Genomic DNA, 22,635 nt, shown 5'->3' with positions numbered 1-22,635 from the left:
GACAGCCAGTCCTCATGTTAATTTGGGTTCTAATTAAAATTTAATTCCAAAAAGAAAGGAAGGGCACCTGGAAGCCAAAAAAAAAAAAAAAAAAATAGATTTGTTCTATCACTTTTTACAATGTTAGGGAGATAAGAATTTCTAAAAAAAAAAAAAAAAAAAGGGGGGGGGGAGGGGGCGCAAGGGAGAGTTTCCCTTATAAATTTTTTGTCCTCCCTTATAAAAGTTCTTGATAGTCTATTTAAAAGAGATATCAAGTAGTTCAGAGCTTTGCAGGGGGAAATAGATAAGAACAGGCTTCAGAGTCCTGCTGAGCAAGTAGCTTTGCTTCTTTAAACCAGTTTCTTGAATAATTCAAGTATTCTAGGAACAAAAATTAACAGCTAATACTTACTGATTCTCAACAGGGACCAAGCTCTAAGATACACATGTTATATTTCTCTTTCACTAATGGAAAGGAAAATGTTAGTATGTGTATTTTAATTGGAGAAACTGAGTCTCACAGGAGTCATTCATGAGCAGCTGTCTAACTTGAGTTTTGAACCTGATTCTCCTTGATTCCAAAGTCTTCCCTCTTCACCACTGAATTTTCACCTCTCATATTTTAAATAAGTGTATTTATTTTTATTTGGGAACCAAGATGTGTACATTTGTCTTCTATCATTTGTGACCTTTTCTAACCAGTGGCTAAATGTGGTAGCCTTTCCAGGAAATGAGCACCCCATCAGGTGTGAACACAGAGCCAGAGCTTAATTTGGTGCCATGGTAGCAGGTGTCAGGATCTGTGAGAGTAATGGCCCAATGGATAGTGAGCAGCAGTGTAGCTGGATTTCCTCACTAATTTACATCCTATGGTTACTGCTGATTTGTTTCTCCATAATCAAAACATTGGTCATTTCCAGGTATTTTAAAAGGTGAGGAAGTGGAATTGAAATTAAGAGGGCCTGAGGTGCTTTTTAATTAACTCTTAAAATCTAGATTATATGTACCACATCTGTTATTGGGCAGGGGCGGGATGGGGAGAGCATGGATGTGTGTGTGGATATGTGTGTACTGATTATCATTACTTTCAAATGTTAGGTTGAGGAAGGAATTTTTTCAGCTCTTTTGAACACAATAGAGGTTTTTTTTTTTTTTATCTTGGATGTTGTTTTATTTTTAATAACATGGAAAGAAGGTGGACATTTCCAAGATTGTTAAGCTTAGTATTGAGCCTTTTATATACTACTTCCCTAGTAATTTTTTTTTATTTTGGTTAATGAGAAAATAATTTTAATAAAAGGTGTAAAAGAAGTATAAGAATATTTAAATTTTCAGATGCCACTACACTTTATTTTTAAGGGATGTTCCCAAACCATCAAATATTGCCCAATTTTATGATCCATTATTACAAATAAGCATTCATTTATTTGTTCTCCCAGAACACAAACTTTGACTGTGGGCTGTATAGGAAGCACAATGCAGGGTACTGAGGATGCAGAAATGAAAGACACCTTCTTGTCACTGACTTATTGAGTCCTCTACAGAGGTGTCATGGTAAACAATGTAGCTTCCTAGTGTAAAATACTGAGAAGTGCTCTAAGGCATTTTATTGCCTCTTGAAACTTTCTGGAGGCTGGTAGCATTGCATTAAGATGCTGAATCTCAGGTACCATTAAGAGGGAGGAATAGAAAAAACAGGATGAGAAGCTTTTCCTTGAGTCTCTGATGTGGTCTTTGCACATTGTGATTGATAGAACATGTCAGAGAGATGAGTGTTTTGCTGGAATGAAGGCAGTGAACTTAAAACATTCTAAAGTTTTTAAACTTACATTGTTCCTGGCTTGGGCTGTGATGTGAACCATAAGATATAACCAAAATTCTTTCCTGGCCTGTCAGAACTAATTTAAGAGATTTTTTTTTAAATGCTTCCTGCACCTGATTTTCTTTTTTAACTAATCATACTTTTGTGTTAACTTCTTAAGGCCTTTATAATTGGTCTGCCTTAGAATCAGGTAATCTTAAACTAATATAGAGGTGTTTGCACAAAGCCACAAAAAAAGGGCTGTGTAATGTCATACAAAGGGCTGCACTGGCCCCTTGTTTTTTGTGTGTGCTGGTTAAGTCTTCTTCATGGTTTTTTATGAATAATTTTTGAAGACATCCTACAAGGTTACTTTTGACATACTGGATACTTCTTAAAAAGTTAGGAAAAATTCTGAACTGTTTGCATATGTAAGAATTCAGGTGCTTTTGTCCCTAGCTTGGATTGGTAGGAAGTGCAGAGAAATTGAGATAGGGCTCTTAAAATCAAGAAAGTAAATGTGCAACTAAGAAAAGTACCTTGTGAAAATAAGCGGAACCTGTCTATTGCATGCCATTTTGAAGATTCCACTGGTTTCCTCCAGCCATGAAAATAAAGAAATGTTGGCCAGGCCTACAGCCCAGTTCAGTGTTCATTCAATCCCATTGAATGAAGATTTGTGACTTCAAAGCTTAAGGATGTTGACACCCCAATCTTTTTCTGTTTCCTCCTTAGCTTCCTTGTCTCAGCTCCTATGACAGCTACTGCAGCAATCAAGTGGCCGCCAAAGCTCTGCTAGATCATAAAAAACAGGATCACCGAGTCCAGGACTTTCTTCAACGATGTTTAGAGTCCCCCTTTAGCCGCAAACTAGATCTCTGGAATTTCCTTGATATTCCAAGAAGCCGTTTGGTGAAATACCCTCTGCTTCTTCGAGAAATCTTGAGGCACACACCAAATGATAACCCAGATCAGCAGCACTTGGAAGAAGCTGTAAGTGTGCCTGTTTTCTTCTCTCTTCCCTTTTCTTTTTCCATAATGGCTAGGAGTTGGGATCCCATGTACACAGAAATCTAAGTCTAGTTTTTTATATTGCCAGTCACTTTTCCACTCTCTGAGCAGTTTCCTACCAGTAAGACACACTGTTGCATGAAGTTTAAGTTTCCTTTGGTTTTAAAATTTCTCGATTTTGTTTCAGTGGTTCTAATGTGGTGTTACAATTGCTGGCTGTGAGGATTAAGATCTTTGTGGAGATTTTTAGTTGTCTGTTAGTTTAGGCCCAAAGCCCATTTGTAAAGGCAACCTCCTGTTGAACATCTAGCTCCTCTCAGCCCCAACTGCAATGGGGTGACTAGTCAAACCTCCTGCAAATGTTTATTAAGTTTGGCCTGGACCCAATGTAGCAAATATAGATTTTTCTTTCCCTGGTAGCAAGAGAATACAAGGGAAAATGAAGTCCAGATCATTAAAATCTTGTGAACTATGAGCATTCTATTTGGAGATCTGGGTTCTAACTCTGTGAGGCAGGGTGGAACAGATGGCAGGCTGGGGTGGAGGCAGGGCACAGGTGTAAGGAAATAGGCCAGGTCACACTTGGGGAAAACCATGAATCAGTCTACCACAGGTTGAGGATACTCTGAGGAGCAGAAGGTGAGGCATGGGATGTAGGCTCCAATCTGGTTATAGAAAGTTTTAAATGGTTTAAATTTGAGAAATTTTCCTGTGTTGTGTAATTAATTCTGTTTCCTGTGTTGTGTGATTTATTCTATTTCCTAAATAGTTGGGATTCAGGGTTCAAATCCCATCTCTATCACTAATAAGCTGTGGAACCTTGGATACAGGGAACTGAGGAGGAAGAGACAGAGAAGCTGGTGGGGATGATGCACAGTGGTGTAGGTGTGAAGTCATGAAAACCTGATTTGGGGTAGGAGGATAGAGGCTAATGGACATATTCAAAGCGTTCGTTCCCTGGGCTAGGGATATAGCTTAGTTGATAGAGTGCTTGCCTCACATGCATCAGGGCCTGGGTTCAATCCCAAACACACACACACACACACACACACACACACACACACACACAGACAAAAAAAGGCTCATTCCCTGATTTAATCCAGCACAATAACATGAGGATATGCAGAAGCGATTTGAAAATCAGAACTCTTGAACCTGCTGAGCAAACTGCCTTCTCCTCCCAGAGAGTAATTTAATAATAATAAACAGTACCAATACCACCAATAATAAAAATTCCTGTTATTTATCAAGTATCTAGTAAATCAACTTTATATAATTGCCTTATAGATTGTGTATTTCTTTAACACTCATAATAACCTATGAGGTAGCTTTTTTAACAAAATATTTTTAGTTGTACATGGACACAATATCTTTATTAATATTTATTTCTTTTTCATGTAGTGCTGAGGCTCTAACCCAGTGTCTCATACATGGTAGGCAAGCACTCTACCAACTGAGCCACAACCTTGGCCCAAAATAGCTTTCTTATTGGGATCATTGTCTATATAAAGTTTATTATAGTTAAATAGCTTGCTCAGGTCCAGAGCCATCAAGTAGTAGTTGATGTTCAAACTCTGTCAATGTAGACTCCAAATACTGTGCCCTTATGCTTTTTCTTTTCTTTTCTTTTTTTTTTGTGGGGTTGGGGGAATGCCAGGCATTGAACTCAGGGGCACTCAACCACTGAGCCACATCCCCAGTCCTATTTTGTATTTTATTTAGAGACAAGGTCTCACTGAGTTGCTTAGTGCCTCTACATTGCTGAGGCTGGCTTTGAACTTGCAATCCTCTTGCCTCAGCCTCCTGAGCTGCTGGGACCCTTATTCTTCGTTATGATGCTGTACATTAGTGCAGAAAGGTGGCCACTTCTTTGAGCCTGTGTTGCCTTTGAAATTGCAGAGAGCTGTTTGGTCACCATACGGACTTTGTGGCAAGGCTTTGATGATGCAAAGCTGGGCTGAGTGTCTCCACATGGAATAGAGAAGAATAAGGAAAGACTTTCCTGATTCATGAGGTGTTCAGTATATTGGCAGACCCAACACACAGACCAGGCCCCCAGTCCAGCATGGATAGGGATGCAGGCTCTGGGGATAAGGCCTATCTCACTTCATCATGTCTGTTTTTATTACTGGGAAGTTTCTGATCATGTTGCCTCCCCTCCATATTTCATCCCAGCAAGTGTGTGGTCTGCCTGAATAGAAACAACAGTGAGCTCCCAGCTACTCTAAATAATTACTTTGGTGAAGCACACAATCCTGTTCTGAGTTGTACTGTAAAGATTTCTTTTTAATATGTAGCACAAGAATACCATTCTTTTTTTAAGAAAATGAGCTAAAGCTTGAATTTAAAAACAGATAAAAATATGATTGTTTCCAGTATGAAAGGAATCAATAGTGTTTTGAGGGGTGATAGATATTTCCCTCCAAAGGGAACTTTTTAAAATAGAACTTTGGATATTCAGATATTCCAGAGAATTGGTTGTTTAATCTTTTAAATTCTAGGGATTGTTTCAGTAAGAAAATGATTCTGCAGTCTAATCCCTACCCCCCATCCTTACTCTTCCTTATTTACTCCCCCGAAAAAAAACCTTTCTCTTTCTTATTTACTCCTATAAATAAATAAATAGTAAGAACAATCCTGCTTTTGAGGCAGCTGCAATGAAGACTGCTATTCTTGTCAGGAGCTGATGAGTAGATGACATTGTGATACAAGGGACTAGATGGCCAGGGCTTTCAGAAACCACTCTGAGGATGATGATTCCAGAATGTGTGGGCCCAACCCTGTCCTGTTGTGTTTCTCATTATCTTCTCTTTCCAATCCTTGATGGGACATGCAACAATAAATTTAATTTAAATATACAATTACCATGACTATTACTGGCAAACTGCTACATGTAACTTTATTACTGCCTGAAATCCTGCAGAGTAAATCTCCTTCAAGTCCCACTGCAGGGCTGGGGATATAGCTGAGTGGTAGAGAGCCCCTAGGTTCAATCCCCAGTAACACAAAAAGGAAAAAAGAAAAAGGAAAGGAAAAGATCCTTGTGATGTCATGATCAGGTGGATAAAAGTACAAAACATTTTTAATAAACAAAAACAGATATGGAGTTATTTTTATGAATGTATACATATAGAGTATGGAATGATAACACTGTATCCATTGTTTTGCCTCAATATTTTTTCCAATACCAGAAAAAGAAGCAGAATTTGACAGTAGTCATAGCTGCCTAAGGAACAGTCACTGTGGCATTGAGTTCATGAATCTTCACGTGACATGCCAGCTGTTCAGTTCCTAGGTTTAATTAGGAAATGAGCACATCATTATGGCTGTGGTTTGTCTTCTTTCTGATTTCCTGAATACTTGCAGGAACTCAGAAAATTGATTCAAGTGTTTGTTTATTCCAGCTGGCCTGGTACACCTAGTAATAGTTAATTGATAAGATAAACCACAGGCAGCTATGCTAAGTTCTTTAAAAACAAGGGGAAAGTGTGGATTCCACTACATATAAAGACGAAGAAAGACAAAATGATAAGGTAGGCATAAAACAATTGCTCAGATACCTCCCTGTATGTTTTAAGCTTTTCAAGGTCAGGGACTCACTCTCATTTCTTTTTCTTTTTCTTTTTTCTTCTTCTTTTTTTTTTTTTTAGAGAGAGAGAGAATTTTTTAATATTTATTTTTTAGTTTTCAGCGGACACAACATCTTTATTTGTATGTGGTGCTGAGGATCGAACCCAGCGCTGCGCGCATGCCAGGCAAGCATGTTACCGCTTGAGCCACATCCCCAGCCCACTCTCATTTCTTTGAAAGCATCTAATCCAACACTGGACCAATACTCAACAAACATTAGTTAAATTTATTTGAAAGATGAGTCATGGGCTTTAGTGTATTTTGTGTAGTTTCAAAAGTAACAATGCTCCAGGCACAGTGGCGCACACCTGTAATCCCAGCAGCTTGGGAGGCTGAGGAGGAGAATCGCAAGTTCAAAGCCAGCTTTAGCAACTTAGCAAGGCCCTAAGCAACTCAGCAAGACCCTGTTTCTAAAGGAAAAAAAAGGGGGGGATGCACTGGAGATATGACTCAGTGGTTAAGTGGGGTTCAATCCCCAGTACCAAAAAAAAAATAATAATGATGAGTATCAAGAGGGAAAAACCAAGATGAGAAGAAAGAAACAAAGATAAAATTAGTATATCAAAGATACCAAAGTACTCTAATATTATTTGCTTTGTGTTAATAAAATTCAGACTAATTTTAGAGGATTTATACTTAATATTAGGCTGATGACATCAAAGGCCAAAAGCTTTTATATGACACTAAGGAGCCTGTATTTTTTAAGTATTTTTTTTAGTTGCAAATGGACATAATACCTATACTTTATTTATTTTTATGTGGTGCTGAGGATTGAACCCAGACCCTAAAGTATATATTTTTAATCAGTCGTGCTATCAGCAAAATTTAGGAAATAGAGAAAAAATGTAAATCATCTTTGAATCTCATAATAGCTACAAAAATGTACAGATTATGCATTTATCCTCTAGACATAATCACCAGACCTACTCAGAGCTGTTAGATTTGCCAAACGTGTGTCAAATACAAACATTAAAACTGAGTGGTAGCTGGGCGAGGTAGCACACACCTGTAATCCCCGAAGCTTGGGAGGCTGAGACAGGAGGATCAAGAGTTCAAAGCCAGCCTCAGCAATGGCAAGACACTAAGCATCTCAGTGAGATTCTGTCTCCAAATAAAATACAAAATAGGTCTGGGGGTGTGGCTCAGTGGTTGAGTTCCTATGAGTTTAATCCGTACCAAACAAAAACAACAACAACCACAAAACAAAAACTGAGTGGTAGTCTTTATCTGGTTGCTTTGGACACAAGTTATCATTTAACTAGCATAGACAAAAGATCACTTAGCAAATCTAGAAAGAATTCATTACCATGTTTATTACCAGATCTGGTAGCTGATGACTAAATAAAGACCCCTTTTAGAACCCTGCTTTTTTTTTTCCTCCACATTTTTTAAAATTAGAGCATTATGGTTGATGGGATTTGTTGTTACCTATTTGTACATACACACAACTTAACAATATGATTTGGCCAATATCACTCCCCAGCGCTTTCCCCTTCCCTCCCCTCCTCCTTATCCACTGGTCCTTTTCCTCTATTTTACTGATCTTCCTTTGTTTTTCATGAGCTCACATCATATCTTTTTCTTTTTCTGGCTTCCACATATGAGAGAAAACATATGACTTGTGACTTTTTGAGTTTGGCTTATTTCACTTAATGTAATGATCTCAGGTTCCATCCATTTTCCTGCAAATGACATAATTTCATTCTGTTTTGTGGCTGAATAAAATTTCATCGTGTATATATACACCCCATTTTCTAGGCTTGGTTCCATAGTTTGGCTATTGTGACTTGTGCTCCTATAAACATGGGTATGTCATATCACTAAGTATGATGACTTTAATTCCTCAGGGTAAATACTGAGGAGTGGTATAGATGGATGATATGGTAGTGTCATGCACACTCTTTTGAGGACCTCCATTCTAATTTCCATAGTGGTTGAACTAATTTACAATCCCACCAACAGTATAAAAGTTAGAACCTTGCTTTTGACCAAATTGTATTTTCTGTTGAGTAAATGTGACCAAGAAGAGGCCTAGTCAGTATAACCCATCTGTTAAGTTTTCTTCAGTTACCATAAGAAAGGTAGAACTATTTTTCTTTACACTCTTAGGGAACAGAGGACCCTGCTGAGGAAGTCATTGTTTTGCCTTTGATTTGTAGTATTGATTTTTTAAAATATTTTTTTTAGTTGTAGATGGACACAATACCTTTATTTTATTTATTTATTTTTATGTAGTCCCGAGGCTCAAATCCAGTGCCTCATATGTTCGAGGCAAGCACTCTGCTGCTGAGCCACAATCCCAGCCCTGTGTAATTGATTTTGTTCTGCTAATTTCTCATCCTTTGTTTTCCATATTTTCTAATGTTTGGACATGTTATCCATGTCATGAAATAACAGTACATCCAAATAAGTACCCACTGATTACATCTCAGAGTCTTGTTTTGTTTTGCCATTTTTTTTTTTCTTGAATCTACTATCTCTTTGAATTTTCTTTGCCCCTAATTCCCTTACATGTGCAAAATGTGTTTGTACAAAATGTCCCCTTCATTACTCCTAGTGTCTTTGCATTCTTTTTTCCTCCATCCTTTATAAAACATTTATGTTTTCTCATTAAAAATATATTCAAACCATTTGTTCACATTCAATTTGCAATTATAGTTTGTGGCATTAGGTTGGGCACATGTAGAGAGACCTTAAAACCAACTTGTACATCCCAGAGACAGACCCTCTTTTTTGGACATCTACATTCAGATTTGTTTTTTCTCCTTGGTCCAATTATTTATATGCCTAAATTTTCAACATTATGAGTGTGTTTTAAGAAATGTGATCATCAATGGTATCTTAAACATCAGACCACCTTTGATCTCTTTCTCTCAGATAAGAATATGCATCAATATTAGGTTTGTTTTGTTTTATTTGCAGTACTGGGAATTGAAGTCAGGGGCCCTCTACCACCAAGCTACAACTCCTGTCCTTTTTTCTTCTTTTTCTTTCTGTCTTTTGTGTGTGTGTGTGTGTGTGTGAGAGAGAGAGAGAAAGAGAGAGAGAGAGAGAGAGAGAGAGAGAGATATTCTGGGGATTGAATCAGGGCTTTACGCATGAGAGGCAAGCACCCTACCACTGAGGTAAATCCCCAGGGTCTTGCTAAGTTGCCCAGGCTGTCCTCGAAGTTAAAATCCTCCTTCCTTAGCCTCCAAGTTGCTGGGATTGCAGGTGTGCACCACCACACCTGGCTCAATATTTTTAGGTTTATATGCAGTGTAAAAATCTGTATATTTTTGTAAATAAAATGTATATGTATGTGCACGTTAAGGATGTGTAGGGATAGATAACAGTATATTAAAAGCATTTTTCCTCTTTTCCCAAAGCAGTAACTTATATGAATCTCAGAATTAGATACAAGTGGATCTTGGTGATCTCTAGGCTGGCCCTAAAACTACTTTGTATGGATAGTTTGCTTGCTTTCTCCATACTTATTTTCCTTTTTGTTTCCATAGATAAACATCATTCAGGGAATTGTGGCAGAAATCAACATTAAGACTGGGGAATCTGAATGCCGTTATTATAAAGAACGGCTTCTTTATTTGGAAGAAGGCCAGAAAGACTCTTTGATTGACAGCTCAAGAGTCCTGTGTTGTCATGGTGAACTGAAGAACAACCGGGGTGTGGTAAGTGGCTGCTCTCCTTGCTAGTCTCATCCTGGGCCACCCCCATCCTTAATGCATTTGATCTGAGCCTCCTCTTATAATTCCTTCCCAGTCTAGGGTTGAATTTTTATAAACAAAAATTGTTTTTTTAGTATCTTTTACATCACTGAACTATGTATTACCTTTAAATTTTTAAATTCATGGGCAAGTAAATATTCAGAAAGAATTTTGGAAACCAACGGTTTGTCAGATTTTTTATTTTGTTTGATCATGACCTTTGGAAACAGACACCAGGTACAGTGGTGCATGTTTATAGTCCCAGCAACATAGGAGGCCAAGATAGGAGGATTACTCATTTGAGGCCAGTCTCAGCAATTTAGCAAGTCTCTGTCTAAAAAATTTTTTTAGAAAAAAGAAATTTTTCAATCTTGAAGAGATTGATAAAGTTTGAGAATTCAAGGGACACCCTTTCAACCAAGACTGAGCAGCCTGGAAATGTCATTTGACATCAGTGAGTACATGTCATGGTTGTTATCAGGGCTGCTGTGGATCTAGCCAGCTGATGGTTTGATGTGGGCAATAAGACCCAGCAAGACCACTCCTGAAGTCCTGTGTCTGTTTTCTAAGGAGTTAAAATGGCCAGAAAGTCATGTTCTGCTTCTTGCTGAAAGACACAAGAAGCACTAGTGGATTTCTATTATCTGACACTCAACAACTTGCATGCGCTTTCTATGAAGGCCTGTGCAAAATAGGAAGAATTTTTCCCACTGGGTGTGGACCTGTTCTCTTTTGTCTCTCACTGAAGGCCTGAGAACTTTCTGATTGATGTGCCTGGAACATTTAAGATGAACCCTAGGCAGATAGAGTTATGAGAACAAAGATAGCAACTGGGGTGGAAAGTTTGTTGCATTTTGCCCTTGATGGAGTTGTGAAGGTCATTGAGAAGAAAATCCTGTGTCCAAAAAAAAAAAAAAAAAAAATGTGATAACTTGAGGGCAAAAGGGAGCTGAAACTAAGAGGAATTCTCCATGAATATTTATAAATGAAGTATATTTTTTAAAGGTTGCTCAGATGATCTGAATTCAAACTACATATCTCAACTAGAAGATTGATTGAGGTAGAAATAGTATAAGACTCTGGGGCTGGGGTTGTGGCCCAGTAGTAGAGCGCTTGCATGTGTGAGGCATTGGGTTTGATTCTCAGCATCACATATAAATAAATAAATTAAATAAAGGTTCGTATACTATTTTTAAAAAATAGTATAAGAATCTGATTAAATATATAAAATAATGACCAATCCCTTTCTACCCCCATGTCCAAAAGAATAATCCTCATACATTCTACCACCATCTCAAAAAAATCTTGAACTTGGTTCTTTTGTGCTTTACTCTGTTTTCCAAACTTTTAAAATATACCTTTAATATTCATCAACAGAGATTTGGTGGAGTTTTTGTTTCTGCATTTTGTGGTGTGTATGTGTGGTGGGAGACTGACAAGATTACTTTTTTCTCAAAGAAGAAATGACTTGATAATGCTCAGTGTGCTTCTCCTGCCTCCAAATCAAGAATCTAATCTGAGTTTCCACCTCTACCTTCTGATCACTTCTTTGAGATCCCTGGTTATACATTCCCAAATGTTTCCCCCAGAAAGCCAGAACCTAGCTGCGGGGTTGTGGATCTTTTCACTTTAACCCCAAAGTATTTCCAAACTGTGAGAAGAGTCTGGGACTTAGAATTGAATGCAGCAGCCAGGCTTGGTGGCACATGCCTGTAATGCCCACAACTCAGGAAACTGAAGCAGAAGGATTCTAAGTTCAAGGCCAGCCTCAACAATAAAAAATAAAAAAGCTGAGGGTGTGGCTCAGTGATAGAGCATCTCTGGGTTCAACTCCCAGTACCAAAAAAAAAAAAAAAAAAGGAATTGAATGGAGCAAATTTTCCTCAGCTCCACCTGGCAAACTCTTTCATGATATGGTTAGACAAGTCTTCATTTTTGAGACTTTCTTTTTGCCCATAATGTGCCTTTTAAGCACAGCCTCTTCAGAAAACTCAGGTGCTGATGAACTTAACCGAGAAGGAAAATTTGGATCATCTTTCCTGTGGTTACAGCAGTGTGCTCTGTTCCCTCAGGAATGAGCAGTGTTCCCCCGTTGGAATCACTGGACGAAGCTGATGATCATCTCTGTGGTTGAAGCAACAAGCATTTTCACAAGTTTAGGAAGCAAAGATGACTATTAGGCTTTGATATAACAGTCTCATTCTTTATATGCCATTGTTAATTTCAATCTCTTGTAATTATATGGGGCAATTATACACCAAAGCCAGGAGAGTTCTTTTTCCCCTTTCATTCTATTCCCCTTTCTTATTTTTCTCTTAGTGGAGCTGAAAGCTATGTGTGCCTGCACAGGTTTTGAATCCCAGTGTAAATAGGGCCCCTGGAGCTGGCAGCCCTGGCGTTACATATCTGTAACAAATAGAAAGACTTTCTCCAGTGGGTCCTTAGGAAGGTATCTATATGAAAGGCAGGCTATTCATATATGGAAATGCTTCAAATCTGCCCAACTTCTGCTCTCCTGGAGGTAGATTTGAGCCTAAGAGTCCACAATCCATTGTGAACCTGGTACCTAGGGACCTCTTTTTTTTTTTTTTTTTTTTTTTTTTTTGGTGAGAACTTGGGACCTCTTGCTACAGAGATCTACACATGAATCACTCTTTAGATTGTTGCTTAGGAAAATCTGTGGATTCTTTTCTTCTAGAAACTGCATGTTTTCCTATTCCAAGAAGTGCTTGTGATCACTCGAGCCGTCACCCACAACGAGCAGCTCTGCTACCAGTTGTACCGTCAGCCAATCCCCGTGAAGGACCTTATGCTGGAAGACCTGCAGGACGGAGAAGTGAGGCTAGGTGGCTCTTTGCGTGGGGCTTTCAGCAACAATGAGAGAAGTATGTACAGGGGTAGACTCTGTTCATCTGGTGAATAGTTTTGGTCGTTGGAATTTAGTAGGAATGCCTGGATGGTGAAAAGTGAAGAGCCCTAGCCTTAGAGTTAAATTGCATTCCAGTGCTGTCTCTTCACTTACTGATTATGTAACCTTGTTCAACCTCCATGAGCCTCAGTTTCCTATCTGCAAAAGCGATGTGTGCCTACCTCCTTTATAAAGTTGTTTTAACAATTAAGAGAGATAATGTAAGTGAGCCATTTGCACATAGCTGGTGCACCTTTCACTCCCTGTCCCTGATCCCTGCTGTTGGATGTAAGTGTACTTAATACCAGATGGTCTCTATCTGGGTACCAGTTATATAATGGTGGGTTTTGTAGTTAAGCAGGCAGAATGGTCCTTAAATAGACTTAAGAATGGTCAGCTGAGATGAGCATTCATCTGAAACACTACTCAATGGGCTTCTCTAACTGGAGGCTTAACAAAGGAATTAACTAAGAGAAGCTACAACAGCAATGTCTAGAAAGTACCATGTGTCAAGTGCTGTTCTTGGCACTAGTACATACAGTGGTGAACTGGGCAGTTAGATTCTTTGACCCTGTGGAGCTTACATTGTCATAGAGGAGATCAATAAACAAACATTCATGGTGCTGGTTAAAAACTGAAACCCAGTAAGGGGAGAGAGAGGGATAGAGTAGGAGGTTTGTTATAGGAGAGATTGTCAGGGAATTCGTAAAGAAAATAATATCTGAATCTCCTGGGTTAACATAGACATCCTGTTGTGAAGATAATTATTATATCCTGCCTCTTAGCTACTCAACAATTCCTGTATCCCAGTAGTAGTAGTAGTAGCAGCAGCAGCCATGGTAGAAATAAATCTTACATTTTTTGAGTACTGTCTTTGGGCCAGGTATTGTATAAGCACTTACATAAATTATCACATTTACAAATAAAGGCTTTACAAATAAAGCAACTGAATCACAGAGGAGTTGAGGCACTAATACAGAATCAAAAGGGGGAGCCTTAATTTAAGGGACTAGGATTAGCTTCTAGCCAAAGGCAACTACCAATGAAACATTTTGGCCTACTCTACCTTTATTGCTTAGCCACTAAATGGCTGGAGTGGTAGTTCCCAGTCTGATGGTCACACAGGAAGTGCAAGGTGTCTAACTGTAGATATTTCTATGAACCAAGCATTACATGTGGCACACAGGGCCCATCACATGCTAGTCAATGTTGTTTTTAGAATAAAGGTCTTCCATATCATGTACTAGCATTTTTTAAATACAAGTTGCCGCTGGGCACAGTGGAACACCCGTATAATCCCAGCAAGTTGGAAAGTTGAGGCAAGGAGGATCACAGGTTCAAGGCTAGCCTAAGCAACTCAGCAAGACCCTGTCGTGGAATAATTTAAAAGATAAAAAGGACTGGGGATATAGCTCAGTGTTAAAGTGTTCCTATTTTCAATGTCTAATACTGTAAATACATGAATTAACTCATGCATGTTGTGCCTATTGAGATAATTGAAATAAAATTTCCTTTTTTAAGCAAAAATTTATAACAGCTCTATGACTTTAAATATCTTTTCAATCACTAAATACTAAGCATCAAGGTACTCTCATATGAAGGGTTGTGGGCATGTTTTGATGTTACAAAGAGCTTCTTAAACTGGTAAAAGCTCTTCCTTGGAGCACTTATTGAAACTGTACATTATAAGGTCAGCTTTAGACATATTGAATCTCTAAGGGTAGGGCCTGGGGATCTGTATTTTTAACAAGCTCCCTAAGGGATTTTGGAGACAAGTTTGGTAACCAATACTGTGGTGGTCCCCTGAAAAGTAACCCTTAGGTATTCCAAGCCGATATTCATTTGCTAGCTTCTGAGAGAAGTAAGGGTAACTGAGAGGCCAGCTCGTGTCAACTCCAATTGATAGATGGTGGCATCAGGTGGAGCTGAGCTATGTGCCGCATCAGTGGCAAACATTTTACAATCAGCAGTGTCTGCCATGGTATCTAGGGTAGTGTTGGCCTGGGGAAATACTTTTCTGTTGACATTTTTTTCCACATATTTTTAATTTCTAGTTAAAAACTTCTTCAGAGTCAGTTTCAAAAATGGATCCCAAAGTCAGACCCACTCGCTACAAGCCAATGACACTTTCAACAAGCAGCAATGGCTCAACTGTATTCGTCAAGCCAAGGAAACAGTCCTGTGTGCCACCGGGCAGGCTGGGATGCTTGACTCTGAGGAACCATGCCTTAATCCCGCCACTGGGAGCAGAGCGCCACAGGGAGAAACAAAACTCGAGCAGATGGACCAGTCGGACAGTGAGTCAGACTGCAGTATGGACACAAGCGAGGTCAGCCTTGACTGTGAGCGAATGGAACAGACAGATTCCTCCTGTGGGAACAGCAGGCATGTGGAAAGCAACGTCTGATAGAGGGGCTGATGTTCCTGGAAGTAGCCCTGTGTTCTACCTGTACAGTATTTGCATTCCACACATGGAACAGTTTGGAGAAGCACTTTTTCATACTTTTGTGAACGTGTTGGCCCAGTCTCTTGTATCTATATCTTTGTTCCTGGTACTGTAACTGCCAGTCAATCTGTCTGTGTCAGCTGGAATCTATGGCAGCCGTTACCCTGTACTGTATCTCACAAGTGTCTGGATGGATGGACAGGTACTTGAACAAGTTGCTTTCAATTGTCCTGCTGGATTTTGAAAAGTAGAAAGAACAGAAACTCTAAACTACTGTTTTGCATAGCTTGCTTGCAGAGTCCTTCCTCCCATGCTTCTCTAGTGCTTGTCTAGCTCTTTGACATGGTAGCCAAAGGCATGGAATTTAGAGGGCTTTGCCAACAGGGTATCAGGACAGCTTTAAAGGAGAAACAGAAAAGACTAGTCCTTGAAGTGAGCTTGGTTCTGTTATTCAAACAGAAAGCATGAAAACATCCCTGGGGATTCTGAAGGCTTAATTTTGCAAAGGAGAGATCATGGTTTAAACCTTGTAGTTCCATCCAGTGCAAATTCAATGCAGTAATCTATGAGGTCATGAAATAGAGGCTGCCCTTGGAAGGGCAAGGGACAAAAGCAGCTGCCAGCTCTGAATCTTTAACTGAAATGTGTGCAGCTCCAGGATGTGGCTGTCATGGTTAGTGGGTTGCTGTAGAAAGCCATCTCTAGCCTAAAACTGCAGAATAGAAAAGGCCTGGGAAAACCTGCCAGGATAATGACTCCATTTGTTTTAATCTGTCTAAGCCACTCCTATTTTAGAGTGTGAAGCAGCAGAAAAGAGACCTTAGCTGCATGTGGATGACTCTGTTTACAAAACACAGGAAAGGGAGAATTGAGAGTGAGAAGTGCTTCATTGGGACCTTCTGAGGGAACCATTTAAAAAGAAAAGCATGGTCCAGAGCCTTCTGAGAAAGGTCAGAGCCTTGGATTTCCTGCTCTGCTTTTGGGCCATCATTTTGCATCTCTGGTTGTGCACTGTAATCAGAATCGTATACATTCTCCAGAGGCCAATTTCTTTATCTCTCTTAGGATCAGCTAGCCAAACTCAATAGAAAAGGCCTGGGAAAACCTGCCCAGGCCCTGATTTACAGAGCAAAGTTGTGTGCACCTTAAAAAAAAAAAAAAAAAAACTTAACAAAATACATGGAAAAGTTCCCTATGAGTGTAAATATTTAGGATGAACTGTGCAAAAGTATACCCACACCAGCACTAGTAGTAATGATTCTAAATTATTGCCAAAAGTTTTTTTTAATTTTCCTGTGTCTTTCAAGTTTACAGAAAACAGAACATACAATGATGTCATTTTATTATGTGTATATATCATGTGCATTCAAAAAAGCTGTGTGACAAGATTTATCAATATAAAAATAAGGTATATGACATTATTTTTCAAAAACAAAGAAAAATATTATGGTCAATTTTACCCTGTAAAACATATTTCTGTATTTATAGATTTTAAACATGGTGAATTTTTTCTATTACGAGTTTATTTAAAACTGCTTTGTTTCTCAAGTCGTTATTGAGTTAGCAGGTGGATGAACCTACTGCAGATAGAAAGAAGCAGAGGGAAGCTCCGAAGAGTCATTTGATGATGAGAAAGAAAAGAAAGAGCTGTGGGGCCACTTTGGGCAACATATTGAGAAGAGATTTGTCAAGTGTTTGTCCAGAGAAGAAAGTCAATGAATGTCTTGATGAAATGAATGTTTTTGTATAATGGCCTTAAACTTTTCTGGAAGCATTTCAAATAAATTACATTAAAAAAGTCATCTTTCTTTTGTCCATTGTTTGCCTAACAACCAGCAAGTTTCAATTGTCCTTTTGGGAAAGAAGGGTCTTTCTGAAATTTTTGCTTATCTTTCCCAAATACAAACTCTTAACAGTGCACAGCTAAAATAAATGCTTTGATTTAGCCTAGCAGAACTTTTTTGGAACTTACGTATCTAAGATCTATTTTTTCATTCTATATTCATTCACTTATTTATTCACTCATTTTAATAACTCTGGCTTTATCCATATTAGGTATAAAGTCACTTATTACAGAAACATTGAATCTTATTGCCAACATAGGTGACTGTTGATAAACTTGGGGCTAAATGTAAGAGAAGGCAAATTTCACTTTGAAATTCTTACTGAAATTTCAGTCCACTTTTTTATTGAAATGGTTAGTTTTATTTCCTACAAAGGGTAGTTTTCAAATGAAAAAAATAAACAGTTTTAAGCTGTTAGTAGCCAGTTCTCAGTTGCACATTGGTCCAATAAGGCTGGTAGATTTATCTTTATGATACCATTTTCTTTAACAAATTGGTAATTCCCAGATTATGTAAGAAAGTCAAATAAATAAGTTACTTAAGTCCATATTTTTTTCTAAAAAAAAAAAAAAAGTTCTCTTCTTTTTTGTCCTTCTGTCCTTCTTTGGTGCCATCTTGGATATTCCCTCCATTTCTCACTCCCACAATTGTGACTAGAGGATGTGTCTTTACTAGTATATTAGAAAACACTTGCATTGACATTTTGTGGGTTAGTGCAAATGACTGAGGGTTATTTTACACACAACTAGATGTAATCCTCACAGTCTAAATAAACAGTCTTAAGCAATGAAAAGAGCCAGAACTAGTCACGTTGTGCAAAGTTAGAGTGTGGTTTCAGCTTTTGGGCTGTGGTCACCACCACCGACTGCTTTGGTTTCCATTCCCAGCATAATCTCCAGCAGCTAAGAATGCAAACCTCTTTGTAACCACAGTCTTGTTTCAGCAAAGACTGTGGTTACAGGAAGCTGCAGCCCACCATCTTGGTGAACCATCTTGGTTCCACTTTTCCATTTATATTCTATTCATGTCTATTTCTGACTAATTTTCCAAAAGCCTGAGGACTCTCTGGAATATTTGATGAAGAGAATGGCCATACTCAGGTCAGTTTACTTAGCCAAGCTCCTCCTGGCATTGTGGAATAGGTAGTGAATGCCCCCTTTTGTTGATATAGTTGATTCGTTTAATTCATGCTATCTTGTTTCTTGACAGAATTCTATAATAACTGCATTGGAAGAGAAATGGGAGAGAGATCCCCAAAGCCAAACCTACCAGTAGGAATCTGAAGATTATGAAGATATAAAACTGTGACCATGTGAATAAGCACACAATGATAAGAGGTGACTGTATTCACTGTACCTCAAGGGTATTTAGGCAAACAAGTTCACAGAAAACATCACGGCTCATTACATCCTATCTCATTTCTCCAGGTATGGTTAGCATATCATCAGTTACTCAGACCTACTCTGACAAAGCAGTTCATCAGCAGACTAGGGGAATAGCAAGGATTTAGTAGCGTGAGCTCTATCTTTTGAAAGCTAATTTTTTTTTCAGGAAATTGGACATGCATTCCAAATAGCTTGTCCACTATGCATACATGTCCACACACAAACATACCTCAGTGTTGTCTCACCTGTGAAAGATTTGAAATATGCCCTCCTCAGATGTTCTATTCAGTGTCTGTTTCCATATATGTTAAAAAAAAAAAAAAAAAAAGACTTGGGATGTAACTCAGCCCATTTACAGAGTGAGACTGTAGATGTGAAATCACTTTAAAAATGATGAAAATCTAATAGTTTTCCTTGCTTTTATACAATATCACATTTGATCGTGTGTTGTGGAATTTCTCAAAAGTGTGGCCATGGTCCAAGTCTTTTGTCATTCATTATGCTGTGTCATGGGGAGCTTTTCAATCGCAAGAATCTGAATGTTATTTTGTTTTTGTTTTTAGTACTGGAGACTGAACCCAGGTACCCTCTACCACTGAGCTACTATCCCCCCTGCCCTTTTTCTTTTATTTTGAGACAGATCTCACAAAGTTGCTGAGCCAAGTTGCTGAGAATCTCACTGAGTTGCTTGGCTTCCAACTTGAAATCCTCCTGCCTTAGCCTCCCAAGTCACTGGAATTATAGGCATGTACCACAGCACCCAGGGCCTTGAGCATGGTAGGCAAGTGCTTTACCCGCTAGCCCCTTATCTCTTTATTTATTTATTTATTTATTTTTATTTTTATTTTTTTTTGGTACCAGGGATTGAACTCAAGGGCACTCAACCACTGAGCCACATCCCCAGCACTATTTTGTATTTTATTTAGAGACATGGTGTCACTGACTTGCTTAGTGCTTCGCCATTGCTGAGGCTGGCTTTGAACTTGTGATCCTCCTATCACAGCCTCCAGAGTCTCTGGGATTACAGATGTGCATATCTATCTCTTTATTCTTAACTTTCTTTTTCCTTACAGTACTGGGGATTAAACCCAGGGCCTTGTACATGGTAGGCAAGCACTCTGTGAATGAGCTATTCTTGCTTTTTTTTATTTCCTTATATTTTGTTCTACTTTCAGAAATGTTTCCTCTCCTTTGTTTTTAACTCTTATATTAATTAGAGGAGAGGGTTACCCTCACAGGTCCTTATTTTGCTAAATTTTTTTTTCTTTTTTCTCATTAGTCTTGTACTAGAGCATCTTTCTTCTTTTTTAGGGAAAACAGTGTCTTCTATAAACTTTCTGAGGGTATCATAGTTTGGGTAAACATTTCTTCTTCAAACACTATTTATCTGGGAATAATAATACTACCTCATGGGACTGTTGGGGGGATTAAATGTACTAATATATCTAAAGTAGTTAGAATGGTGTTGTGTCAGGTATTTTTGGTTTGCCTCTCCAAATATACCAGGTACCCTGATTCACCCTCCTAGGTGCCTGTGCTAGCTGTATGGACTTTATCAATGGGCTTTCTTGCAACATACCATTTGGTTTGGCCAAATACTAGGGCCTGACATAATAAACATTACATATGTGTGCTTTCATCATCATCAATATTATTCTACCATCTGCTTTCCATTGTCACGTGTTGTGATTCAAAGGTAAATGAAGATATTTGGAATCACCAAAGATGAATTTTGTGTTTCTGTTTTTCGTTATTATTGTAATGGTTTCTTTTCTGAGAAGAGAAACTATCTTTCAAAAATGAAAGCAAAATACTTTTCCAGACATATCAAAACTGAAAGAATTCATCACCAGCAGACCTCCATTACAAGAAATGTTAACAATACCTTTTTTGGATAGGAGGAAAATGATACCATATGGTTCCACACTTGGAAGGCTGAAACAGGAGGATCACAAATTCAAGACCAACTTCAGCAATTTAATGAGACCTGTCTTAAAAAAAAAAAAAAAAAGACTGGAGCTGTAACTCAGTAAAAACACCCCTGGGGGTTCAATCCCCAGTACCAAAAAACAAAAACAAACAAAAAAAGTGATTGGTTCTAACTATGATAGAGTAAAACTATGATTTGAAAGATACTGAATATAAGCAATGACGGATAATGACCTTGAGAGAAGGGAAACAAATTATATGAGTCCTACTATTGTTACAATTTATAGCCTGTCTGAGGGTTTTCAGACAGCTACACATGGAGAAAGGGGTACCTGTGCTGGTCCAGTGGACCCTATGAGTATAAGAGTTGGAACTGAGAGTTTAACTACAGTTTTCAGTACCAAAAGAAGCATACTGCATGGAGAGAACAACAGAGGTCTGTAGAAGGTCCTTCTCAAGTACACAAAGAATATTTATTGACCAGTGCACATTTGAAGAATACACTCAAACTTAGGGGGAAACTATCCAAAAGGATTAAAGGGAACACAATACCAAAAATAGTTTATGTTCCCAGAGACCCAATTAGAAGAATATTATAATTTACAGGGCATGGGTAAATACTAAGAAAGCTCCAGTTTCATTAGTGGAGAATAATTATCCCTAGAATAAATGCTACTCTGATCCTACCTAACAAATCTTAAGGGAATACAAAGAAAGATCAAACTCTTTCCAAGTAACGGCACCCCAAAGCAAAGCTCAAGGATATTTATAGTAATACAAAAATATTCAGCACTAAATGATATAATTAACAGTAACTGCAAGCTCATCAAAGACTGCAGGCATGTAAAGTGGGAAAGTACAATCCATGGAGAGAAAAGACTTATAACTGATATAAATGTTAGAATTATCAGACAAGGCATTAAAACAGTTTTAACTGTATTCAATATTTTAAAATTTTTTATTAGTTATTGATAGACCTTTATTAATTTATTTGTTTATATGTGGTGCTAAGAATCAAACCCAGTGCCTCACACATGCTAGGCAAGCACACCACCACTGAGCCACAGCCCTAGCCCCTGGATTCAATATTTTTAATGTTAAATGAAAACATGAATGATAAGAAAGATTTCTACAGATAAAAACTGTAAATGAGAAAAATACAATAGATGGGATTAAGAACAGATTGGACATTGTAAAAAAAAGCATTAGTGAAAAAGACATAGCCTTATAAACTATTGAAACAGAGAAGACAATTTTTTAAAAATATTTTTTAGTTTTAGGTGGACACAATATCTTTATTTTATTTTTATGTGGTACTGAGAATCGAACCCAGTGCCTCATGCATGCTAGGCAACCGTGCTACCACTTGAGCCACATCCCCAGTCCAAGAAGACGATTTTTTAAAAAGGGAAAGAGCATTAGTGAGAAGAAAGCTTAAATCACCCTAATAACGCATGTAATAAAATTTCCAACCATGCACTGTGGCACATGCCTGTAATCCCAGTCTAAGGCTGAGACAGGAGGATCTCAAGTTCAAAGCCAGCCTCAGCAATTGTGAGGGGCTAAGCAACTCAGTGAGACCCTGTCTCTAAATAAAATACAAAATTGGGTGGGGATGGGGCTCAGGGGTCGTGTCCCCCTGAGTTCAATCCCTGGTACCACCCCTACCCCCCCAAATTTCCAAACTTGTTGGATATTATAAAGCTGAAGATCCAAGAAGTTCAATAAATCCCAAACACAAGAAACAATAAAAATACACCACTGTGCACAGTGGTACATGGCCATAATCCCAGTCACTCAGGAGGCTGAGGCAGGAGGATCATAAGTTCAAAGCCATTCTTGGCAACTTAGCCATACCCTGTCTCAAAACAAAAAATAAAAAGGGATGTGGATGTTGGGTGCACGCCTGTAATACCACCAGCAGCTTGGGAGGCTGAGATAAGAGGATCAAGAGTTCAAAGCCAGCCTCAGCAAAAGTGAGGTGCTGAGCAACTC

At 38.4% G+C, this 22,635-nt stretch overlaps 1 protein-coding gene across 7 annotated transcripts in view; it reads left to right on the top strand.

Moving 5' to 3' along the window:
• Positions 1-17,249, top strand: part of Arhgef3 (Rho guanine nucleotide exchange factor 3) — a 312,562-nt gene extending 295,313 nt beyond the window's left edge. For 5 of the 7 annotated variants that reach the window (XM_076868328.1, XM_076868319.1, XM_076868311.1 and 2 more), the window contains 4 exons: positions 2,519-2,776; positions 9,922-10,092; positions 12,827-13,013; positions 15,091-15,522. In XM_076868328.1, the coding sequence (XP_076724443.1) occupies positions 2,519-2,776; positions 9,922-10,092; positions 12,827-13,013; positions 15,091-15,443 (969 nt within the window). In that variant the 3' untranslated portion in view covers positions 15,444-15,522. Of the gene's footprint in view, positions 1-2,518; positions 2,777-9,921; positions 10,093-12,826; positions 13,014-15,090 lie in introns of all 7 variants that reach the window. The other 2 variants (XM_076868358.1, XM_076868343.1) reach the window with 2 other exon arrangements.
• Positions 17,250-22,635: the final 5,386 nt, after the last annotated feature.

The sequence above is a fragment of the Callospermophilus lateralis genome, chromosome 1 (assembly GCF_048772815.1).
Source record: "Callospermophilus lateralis isolate mCalLat2 chromosome 1, mCalLat2.hap1, whole genome shotgun sequence".
Taxonomy (NCBI): Eukaryota; Metazoa; Chordata; class Mammalia; order Rodentia; family Sciuridae; genus Callospermophilus; species Callospermophilus lateralis.
Note: the sequence above shows the minus strand (reverse complement) of the source record. Positions and strands in the feature narration are given on the sequence as shown.